Source organism: Periophthalmus magnuspinnatus, chromosome 17 (assembly GCF_009829125.3).
Source record: "Periophthalmus magnuspinnatus isolate fPerMag1 chromosome 17, fPerMag1.2.pri, whole genome shotgun sequence".
NCBI classification, from domain to species: Eukaryota; Metazoa; Chordata; class Actinopteri; order Gobiiformes; family Gobiidae; genus Periophthalmus; species Periophthalmus magnuspinnatus.
In genome coordinates this window covers 21,241,569-21,251,664 of record NC_047142.1, presented here as the reverse complement: position 1 = coordinate 21,251,664, position 10,096 = coordinate 21,241,569, and the positions used below count along the sequence as shown (strand labels likewise).

The window sequence follows — 10,096 nt, the reverse complement described above, 5'->3', positions numbered from 1 at the left end:
ATATGACCTGTTACTTGGCCTGTTGATGCTCCCTGCTTGTTTCCACAGAGATAGACAAGTTAAATGCCATACTGTAGATTAGAATTTCCAGGCCAAGCCGTGCTTCTTCATGGAAACAAGCCGCTGGCAGACCCTTCACTAGAAAAGTGACATAGCACACATTTTAAATAATCAAATTATAATGAACTAAATATAATTAAAACATGATTGTAATATGTATTAATATTGTAATACACAGTAAGGCAAACATGTGAATAGTAAAGAATGTTTTATTCATTATTAAATACAAAAAGTTACAACAATGATGACTAAAATAGAACAATAGAAAAGGCACGACAATTTATTTGAAAAACCACACTGTGCCATGGAAAATAAAATGGTCTTCTTTATTTGTTGCTGCTGCAGAATGCTGATGGTCCATTTCCAGTGTCCTGTGCAGTCAGGCCCGTGGCAGTGTGATGGCTTGGCATGAGGAGCAGTGTCATGGTCGTTGTTCCCTGTCACATCAAAGAATAGGCCTACAACATAGAAACAAAACATGATGTATAACATCCACATAAGAATGCTCAGTGACCTACTGCTCTGCTTCCGGAAGTAAATTTTCCATTAATTTTTCCCATAGACATTTTGAAAAATTTAAATATTAAAAGTTCAAAAGGCATCACGGAGGCATCCAGCTATGTGGTAACCAATATCCATAACGTGATTATTTTAAATCCAAAAAAACACAATTAAAATGAAATATTTTATACAGTTTTATACAGGTTTATACAGTAAAGTTTCAGAAACAGATTTTAAATCAAATTATGGGTCATTAGTTACCACATAGCTAATTAGCTCTGAGCAAATTTTCAAACTTTTAGTATAAATTTTTTCCTGGAATTGTATGGGAAATATGTATGAGAAATTTACTTCCGGAGCTGGGGTGCGGGCGGTCACTGGTGAGCTCCATACACGTCCAAAGAATATAATATGCAATTATTCTTGCGATTAACTGATTAGTTGTTTAGATGACGAAAGGCCAGTCACTATGAGATTTTTTACAATGCTTGAGGGCATTTTCTTGGAGTATCTTTATAACAAAAGAGATTTTTGCTTAAAAAACTAAAATTTTCCAAATTTCTTTCTTTTTAGAGTTCAGAAAAATGTATTCATTGGATCTGTTAATTAGTTTCAGCCCTACACCAGTTAAGACTTTACTTTTTTATATTCCTGAAGTTTAAATTTTATGGAGCCTGCACTCGCTTGTGTTGACATGGTGGACTCCGCTACAACTGTTTTATGACATACCCTCCCAATCTCTTTAAGCACTACCTTTTAACACTCGTCAGCTATTGAGGACAGATGAATGGTTTTAACAATGTGGACTCGTACCTTGGGGGTTTCATAAGAAGGAGCAGACCTTCGGTGGCCTGAAGGGATTGGTGCTGGACGAGACGCCTGTGAGCAGAGGGTCGTGTAAGGCATTCTGAACACAGAACTGCTGCAGGTCTGCGGCTGCCTGAGAGACCTGTAAAACACATGGACCGAATAAGGGATTAATCTAGAATAATAAAGTTATAGCATAATTACAACAAAATCTTGATGGCTAGTAGCTAAAAGGTTTATTAGGGTTGCAAAATGTACATAGGGTAACACCATAGTTTTTTTTTTTTTTTTTTTGGAGTGGTGGGAAGCTTTGTAATTGCACAAGTGTAGGAAGTTTTGAAATGTTAGCTTGATCATTTGAGTAACAACAATTAGCATTATCATCAAAACTGATGTGAGTTAATTAAATTATGATTTATGCCACCAATAAAAAAGTCTGGAAACTAAAACACCATAAAAATAATCAGTCATTAGGAAAGCGGTGTCGAACTTATGAAATTATTAAGGAAAAGAAGGTACAAAACATAGGGTTTGTTGCTAGAAGACCCCAGATTTGAGGTGCTAAAAGCTAAAGCTAATCCAAAAAACACGACAATAAAGCAAAATTATTTATTATTTGCAGCTACTATAAGGAGGAGAGGTATATTTTAATATTTCAGTCATATAAACACACAAATATCGGTTAATGTATATAAATCATACTAAAAATGTTATTACTTTCCACACGAAGTTACGCCCAGTTACGGTAGCCCCCTTGTTAGCCATAGCGGATTTGTTGCTTCCCCGTTATAACAAAATCAAAAAAGTTGAAATATGGAAATTACCTTTACTCTGTTTATGCTGGCCTCAAAACGCAACTGCTGTACGACTTTTTTCATGGCAATAAGATTAGAAGTGGACATGTTTGTTTAGTTTTTTCGGTCTAAACTCTCAGTTGTGAGCTGCGGCTGGAGGAGGTGGGTGGATGCCCCGACAAAAAGCAGAAATGATCACATCCGGATTCCGGTTTTTCACGTTCTAGGTTTTTGCGCATCCAGAAGAGGGCACTAACACTCTGCAATTGTTTTTGTTTTTTGTTTTTGTTTTTTTTTTGTTTTAGTTTTTTATGTATAGCGCAAAAACAACAACAAACCCCCCCCCCCCCCCCCCCCCAAAAAAAAAAAAAAAAAAAAAAAAAAAAAAACTATATCTGATGCAAAATAATGTGCTCAGTTTCTTTGTAATCAAATTGATACTTTGCAGTGGCCTCATGCTGCGGTGCCTCTGATGAGACGTTCAACAGTTACTATGGTAACACAATGCACACATTAGCCAACACTGTTAAACTCCCCCCCCCCCCCCCCCAAAAAAAACAAAAAAAACCCAAAACAAAACAAAAAACAATACATTTTCAGGACCTTGTGATCAATATGAGTGTTAATGGTAGTGTTTAGGTGTTTGATTTCCAACAAAAAGGTAAGAGCTATTGGTCAATAAGTGAGAGACTTGTTTAACAGCACAAATATCATCTGTTGCAGTTGCAGTTCCAGCTATATCAACTATTTCTGGTCAGATTGTGTAAAACAAAAACAAAAAAAAGAAAAAAAAAAAGCTACAATTATGGTCTAATAAAGCTTCAGACAGAACAGAGCCTACAGTTAGCTTAACACCCACAGGGAATATTGATGACATCAGCTGCAAAGTCTAAATACAGAGTGTGAATAGAATACAGTAGGCTACAATCTATTGCAGTAGTTCTAAGTACCATGGGTAGATCTTTAAATAAAACAAATCCCACCAGTGGAACATGCGTCACAGATTGAAGAACACTGATATATTGTGTTTGATGCAAACTGATTCATTACACCCATTTACCCTTACTCTAAATTTATTTAAATTCTGTTAATAAATTGTGAGTGAATTTACGATTAAAGCCATTGAAATTAAATAAATCTTTATTTCATTAAACATAGCTATTATGTTACAAACATACTATATACTTCTCCAATAGGTAAACAAAGAAATGTAAACTAAACCCTTATCATTTAAATAAAATTCAATCAATTACATTGTATTTATATTTAAGTGCTTGGAAGATTCTATGTACAATTTAATCTTACATTCTTATTCTGTAAAAAGATAATAGTAATAAAGTGCTTGATTTTGTGATTAGAGTTTAGACAATGTGCATTTATAGTCTAAAGTGGTCTTGGTTTTGCATTTGATCAAAAAAAATAAAATAAATTGATTTGTTTTCTGTTGTACAAAAAGGCACCAATAGTTTGTCATGTCAGGCTGTTCTCTTCTCCCAAACTGAATATGCTTATTTCTTCATATCGGGAGCGGATTTTGGTCTTGGTCTGATTGTTGCCATCCTCAATTGTACTTGATTCTTGCCAGCGTCCCCTACTCGATTGTCTTGAGCTAAGAGAGATAAAAGCGTATATATAAGCTATGAAATATTGTCAAGGGTTTCAATAAGGTTCACATTCAGTGCTGAACAGAGCATATCAAAATCAACCACTTTCCTTATTATATCATACTATATATTGATGATCAACAAGTTTATTAGATAAAACTAAAGAAGTAATTCCTCGAACACATTTACAAGTTTGTTCAAGATATAAAACAAAATGCAAATATTACTGGCTTAAACAAAAACACAGCTAACTGAAATACAAGTTAACAGTTTGGTTGTAAATAGTTATATTTAACAGGTTAAATAAAAAATGCCCCAGGTTTCCTTTTGCTGAAAATAATAAAGCTGCATTAAAAAAAAAAAAAAAAAAAGTTGATATATTTGACATTAGCACCTTGTGTCTGGTATGAGGCGGAGTGTTCGATAAAGCTCTGTTGTGGTCGGCACAGCAGAACGTGGCGCAGGTTTTGGAGTGGAGAAGTTGGTAGAGTATGTTGAGGATTTGGGCAGGTGAATTGAAGTGGAAGACATTCGTAGTTCTGGTTCACTTCCTGCAAATAAATAAATTCTAGTTAAATGTAGCCTATATGTGCCTGTTATCATTTTTTATGCTGTATGCATCCCATACTGCATACCCATTTTAGATTTGATACAATGTTTTGAACATTTCTTTAAAACTTTTTCAGAGACATATCTAGTGCTGTGTCAAATGTAATTAAAAAATGACATATTTCTTCATCTAATACATATTAATACTAATGCATGTGTTTGGCTCGTTGGTTCAATCAGAATTGATCAAAATGACAAATGTAAACAAGTAGCATTTTTGTAATTGCCATAAACATACTTATTGATAGTGAACTTTGACCACCATCTGATGAGGATCCTCTCCGACGGTCAGTAAAAGGAGTCATGTTCAAAAACTGATTTTTGAGCCAAGACGCACGGTCCTCCTGAAACGCTTGTTTCTGCAAAAATAAAACACACCTTTAACATGTCATCACAAAAAAAGGCTAGCAATGAAAGCCCCTTCCCCTTACATCTCTCTCTAGGCGAATAGCGGCTTCAGTGAAGTTCTTTCGCTCTCGTTCAAAGTTTCTTTTCTGTTCCTCGAAAAGTTTCCACTCCTCTTTGAGACGCTCCTTCTCCTCCAGAGTGTAGCAGTCGTTCAGCAGCGCAGCCGTGTCATCGTCAAAGGAGGTGTGCAGTTGTTGCTGTAAATTTGGAGAAAAAACATTTTTATGTTATGACAGTGGTATTCAGATGTGTTATCACAACCAGTGCTCTGTCAGTAACGGCATGTGGTCTGGAGCAGTGGTTTTTGGCATTGTTATTTTTAGGAAATTGCGATTTTATTTTGTCTTACTAAAAATGGTAAATTGTGATTGATCAATAGATTTTTTTTGTCGCATCGCCCTGCTCTAACTGGTGTACTATAGATACTGACCTGTAGCAGCTGCTGTTGTGTCTGGATGAACTCTTTACATTGCAGCACCTCTTGTCTCATTTTCTCCATCTCATCATTGTGTGTCTGTCTTAGGATTACATCCTCTTGGTTCTGAGAAGCTTTGGACACAATAGCTTAACAAATTAAATATAGGTCTACTACAGTATAATAAACATAATAGTGGCCACTTTTGGAGCAGGAGTCAATATTTCTGTTTAAATGATGAAATAATGTTGTAGATTGATAAGAACTATACAAAACGGCACATAATGAACCAGAACATGTATCTCCAGTGTTTTCTCCAGCGCCACAGGTCTACAGTGATGACCTCAGAAAGTTAACAGTTTGTACCTTGGCTGTCTAATCTCTCCATGTGGCTGCGCACTTTCCTCCACTGCTGTCGAATGCTGTTGGTGAGCTGTTCTCGGGCCAGTTCACATGACTTATCCAGTGATTCTCTGCCCGAGTCTCCTGCCCTCGCCTCTGTGTCCGAGTCACCCTGAAAGGCAAGTTTAGGAAAGACGTGTTGTTTTACCCTTGTAATGGTAAGTAAAATTAACACTAAGTTCAGCAGTGTGGAGCTTCTCATATTGAAACAACATTAGCAATTCAATTTCTTGGATTAAATGGCCCAAAATAGCTAAATCTAACATTTCCAATTGACTTTGAAATAAATAAAGAACAGGAATCAAGTTATTTTAAAACAAGTAAACAAAAAGTAATCCTAGTATGAAGTACGTGAGTATTTAGAAGTTTTAAATAACCAGAAAAAATCTGACTATGCTACTTGAGAAAATACACTTGTATCAAGAGGATAATGTTTGTTATCCTCTACTCCTTGAAAGCATGTCAGAAACCAACCATAAATATTTTTAATTCCATGAAGTAGCCAAGTCAAAGCTTATGATAAAATGTTATAAGTACCTGTTCCTGGCTGTTGTCAGTGCTGGCTCCCTTTGACATTTGCCTTGGACTTAAAATGTGGATCATTTCCTTCTTCATCTGCTGAAGCACTTTTTTCAGCTCTGCATTCTCAAGCATTAACGACCTCTGACTCGCCTCATAGTCACTAAGCAGAAACTTGTACATGTCCTCCTCATGGCTGGATAAGGAATAACATAACAACATAAATAAAGTATTAGTTATAATTTACCATTTCCTAGGGTAGAGTAGTTGATCTAGTATGCTGTCAAAAGTTTCAAATAAACTAAAATAACTTTTTTTTTTTTTACTACCTGGCAGTAGCTTTTGCAGTCTTCCAGTGGCTCCTTTTTCCGTCAGCACGCCCCAAACAGTTTAAGACATCGATAGCTATCAAAAAGGTAAAACAGTTTAAATAATTTAATGGGAAAATGCTCAATCTATTCCGTGTATCAATAGTTACATACAGAGTTTTCTATCCTTTCTATCGACCAAGAGTTGGCTCAGGCGTTCTTTAAGTTTAGCGGTTTCCCTTTCTTTCCGTTTAGTGTCATGGTTGTACTGTGTGGCACGACTGGCGATAATATTCTGTAGTTTTTGAACCTAAAAGAAAAAAATGCCTTTGGGTTATTTGTGATGAATTAAGTGGCTTGGATTGAAAGAGGTATTAAGTCAGATAAACAAACCTCTTCCTTTTCAGTTTTTAGGCAGCTCTGCAAAGTCTTAATTTTGAGTTGCAGCTGACGCTCAGTTTCATGCATACCAGACTTTTCCCTCATAGACAGCTCCAACTGGTCCTAGGACCAAAAGCACATTTTATGACTTGAGTATTATTCTATGAGGCAAGTACATGTCATTAAAGCATTTGTGTTGACCAGACAACTCCACAAATGCAAACTTAATTGGGCATTGATTTCTTCTTCAATTCATTTTTGTGGTTTTACTGATGCCTCTTTGGGAAAGGTGCCTTTAAAAGAATACAATTCATTTGTAAGCACTCACTTTCTAATGTTTTTAGTAATGAGTATAAAATGTAACCACAAAACTTCAAACAGGTTTTCAAAAGGATGAGAATGTTGAGCTAGAGCCAGCCAGTTATGCACTTTTGGTCACATGGGCCCATACAGAGATCCCACTGAAAGGAACAGTCTCATTAACTGGTTGATCTATGTGGCGTGTTGAACAAAGAATCACTGGCACCAGAAAGTCCAATGGAATGAGACTGCTTACACAGCAGCATGGAAAGAAAAACGAAAACTGTATGGCTCCAAAGTGGGTAGGCTTGTACAAGTTTATGGTGAGCTTCAGGTTTGGTTTGCAGAAATGCACAGTGAGTATTAATGAGATTCTAAGACCAAAAAGACCAGCCCTACCAACAGACTAACAAACAAGCACAATAGTTTATAATTTGTTGAGAGGTGGCAAGACTTATTCCAGTTTGGGACTGAGATAAAACTTATGCTAGATTTAGGTGGAAGATTCAATATTGTTATAAGTTATTAAATTCTTAATAAATACATAAATAAAAACATTTGCTTCCAAGAATAAATTGAAAAATGTTGTAAACAAATTGTGACACTAACCTTGAGCCTAGAGTTGCTGATCTGCACATGCTCTAATGTGCTGGACCTTTTGAGCTGGTCCCTCTCAAGCTCCTCCACTGTGGTCATGTCCTGTCTGTGGATCTGCAGCAGCTCATAAAAGGCATTCAGAGCCGGGACAGAGCTCAGGCCTGTGTTCCCTGCTGCACTGAGCTCTATACATGACTCCAAGCCCAGGGAGTCCAGCTCCTGTCCAGCAAAAAGGAATTACGACAGCTGCAACATACTCCTTGATACTTTGCCATCAAACTGGGTATGGTTTTAGTGAAAATAATGCATGCAATGCATAATGCACTCACCTGGTTAACATATGAAATGCACTGGGGAACATTGTCTTCAGTACAAAAGGCACTGATGAAATTGTATGAGGTTTTCGATAATCCCAAAGACGAGTACATGGACATAATGTTGTTCTGCTTCGAAGGGGACATCATCAAATGTGAAATCTCATAATTCCCTGTAAAACACAAATAGGTACACCGTTTGCACAATATTGAAGCATACATTGTTCATCAAATGGAGAAAGCTAAAGTAGGTTGCGGTTCTAAAATAAGACAAGAAACTGGGCCATGTCTAGTAGCTAAATCAGTTCATCTTTTTATAGCGGACAATATTTCAGACATGAAGGATTACCAATGGAGGTCTCTTTTGGCACACTTGTCCACCAATCTCCCATATCACCAACATATCAGGATGCTACACTGACAGGTCATGAGTTGTCTTCTACGAATTAAGTTAGATTGGCAGCCATGCAGAGGACCAAAAGCTCCAAGTGGGAACTGCGCACTGAAAAAAAAGGCATTAAGATTAAGATGACATAATCTAGTCTTTGACAAAACTGGATTATAATGAGATTGAGGTTTAAGATTCCCATTGGATCAAATATCCACTGAAATGCACTGCAGTGAAATAAAAAGGCTGATCCCAGAGCATTAGCCGACACGTCAATACAGGCATTGGATTTGTTTTGTGAAGTTTTGATGCTTTGGGACAATAATATGAAGTTCAAGTGCTGGCAAAACAAGATTAACCAGACAGTTCAATACTGGGCACTCCCACTGAGCAGCACAGTAGTTCACTGTCCCAACTTGTGTTAAACTAGGGTCGATGAGAGAACATTACAAGGTTGAACAAAAGAGCTAAAATAAATATAGGGTTATATACACAAAAATGTTGTTGTGTTTTTCAGTATTTCAGCAAGCATTCAATTATCTCTAAAAGGACGCCCCATAAATGTCCTTCTGCTGAATGTTTGAGATAAGAATTTCTGCAAGTATTATAGTACTGAACCAAATTATTAAGTAGATTGAATGGCTAGACATAAAATAATAAGTAAAAAATAAGTAAAGGATTAGTTAATATTTACCTAATTCCAATAAGGAAATTGTACATCTAGTTAGGTTGGGAAAAGAACCCAGATTAAGTGACTGTTTGGTTGGAAGCCTGATCACAGTTTTGTTTACCTTTTATAATGAAAATCTGAATTTATACACCGTGAATACAACAACAACGTGATCCATAGCAACATATAACACGATTTACAATGTTTGCTAACCTATAGAGAGCCAAGCTAGGTGTTAACATACCTTACCCTGGGGCAATTAAACCCAACGACGTCAAAAAGGTCAACTCTCTGCTTTTTGTCACGCATAAACAAACAATAAAATCCCAACAAATGGAGCGAGGCATACGATAAGTAGTTCTTTATAAAACTGGGGTTACAAATCTGGTTAATTTAGTATTGCCACGGGACGAAATGCATGCTGTTGCCTCTGCAGCTGGAGTGGAGTGAGCAGTTGAGTGTTTTTTAAGTCTTGGGTTCATTGACCTCGCACCAAACGCCGCTGTGATTGGACGCAGCGTTAGTAACAGTCACGTGGATTGGACGTGATGACGCACAGTTGGATTAGGCAAAACAAAACCTCTGGATGGTAAATGGTTTTTTGTGTTCATTTAGGCAAAATAAAATAATGAAATAAAAAATAAAATTAAAGCATGCAAACTTTAATTTCATAATTTGCATTTGAAATTATTTATATAAATTGGAAAAAAAGCCACGTGACCAAAGTCAGTAACTTACAGTGAGATACATTACCGGTATTTTGTTCATATTTGATCATGATATAAAAATATATATTTAAACACACACACACACACACACACACATTAGCCTATTCAAAGGGTTTTTAGCAGATAAAGTTTCCATACAGGTTCAGATATAGCGCCTTCATATACTGTGCAGCATATTCAGTCTAATATATTTACACCAGTAACGTGCAATGAGATACATTATTATATTCATATTTGATCATGACATAGAAATATATTTAAAGACACACACACACACACACACACACCCCA

General features: G+C 36.4%; 2 protein-coding genes across 3 annotated transcripts; both read right to left on the bottom strand.

Annotated features, from left to right (window-relative positions):
* Positions 1 to 251: 251 nt before the first annotated feature.
* LOC117384973 (guanine nucleotide-binding protein G(I)/G(S)/G(O) subunit gamma-5-like) lies at positions 252 to 2,359 on the bottom strand. The gene is made up of 3 exons (XM_033982164.2): positions 2,193 to 2,359; positions 1,375 to 1,510; positions 252 to 518 (listed from the first exon to the last, which is right to left on the bottom strand). Exons 1-2 carry the CDS (start codon positions 2,268 to 2,270, stop codon positions 1,385 to 1,387), a joined length of 204 nt encoding a protein of 67 aa, XP_033838055.1. The 5' UTR covers positions 2,271 to 2,359; the 3' UTR covers positions 252 to 518; positions 1,375 to 1,384.
* A 927-nt stretch (positions 2,360 to 3,286) lies between these two features.
* Positions 3,287 to 9,536, bottom strand: ssx2ipa (synovial sarcoma, X breakpoint 2 interacting protein a). 2 transcript variants are annotated; one of them, XM_033982166.2, is made up of 14 exons: positions 9,322 to 9,536; positions 8,369 to 8,521; positions 8,035 to 8,192; positions 7,718 to 7,924; positions 6,821 to 6,931; positions 6,602 to 6,737; positions 6,449 to 6,524; positions 6,138 to 6,315; positions 5,565 to 5,712; positions 5,214 to 5,332; positions 4,807 to 4,980; positions 4,614 to 4,734; positions 4,161 to 4,317; positions 3,287 to 3,771 (listed from the first exon to the last, which is right to left on the bottom strand). In XM_033982166.2, exons 2-14 carry the CDS (start codon positions 8,409 to 8,411, stop codon positions 3,633 to 3,635), a joined length of 1,767 nt encoding a protein of 588 aa, XP_033838057.1. In that variant the 5' UTR covers positions 8,412 to 8,521; positions 9,322 to 9,536; the 3' UTR covers positions 3,287 to 3,632. The 2 variants fall into 2 exon arrangements, with proteins under 2 accessions (XP_033838057.1, XP_055084296.1); XM_055228321.1 differs by having other exon boundaries at positions 3,499 to 3,771; positions 9,327 to 9,536.
* Between the last annotated feature and the right edge of the window lie 560 nt (positions 9,537 to 10,096).

Excerpts from the sequence above, each read along its gene's own strand:
- LOC117384973 (XM_033982164.2), bottom strand. The coding sequence starts at position 2,270 with ATGTCCACTTCTAATCTTATTGCCATGAAAAAAGTCGTACAGCAGTTG. Across the intron at positions 1,511-2,192 it reads CCAGCATAAACAGAGTAAAG|GTCTCTCAGGCAGCCGCAGA; the intron begins GTAATTTCCATA and ends TGTGTTTTACAG.
- ssx2ipa (XM_033982166.2), bottom strand. The coding sequence starts at position 8,411 with ATGGGAGATTGGTGGACAAGTGTGCCAAAAGAGACCTCCATTG. Across the intron at positions 5,713-6,137 it reads CTGACAACAGCCAGGAACAG|GGTGACTCGGACACAGAGGC; the intron begins GTACTTATAACA and ends CTTGCCTTTCAG. Across the intron at positions 4,318-4,613 it reads TCAAAGTTCACTATCAATAA|GAAGTGAACCAGAACTACGA; the intron begins GTATGTTTATGG and ends ATTTATTTGCAG.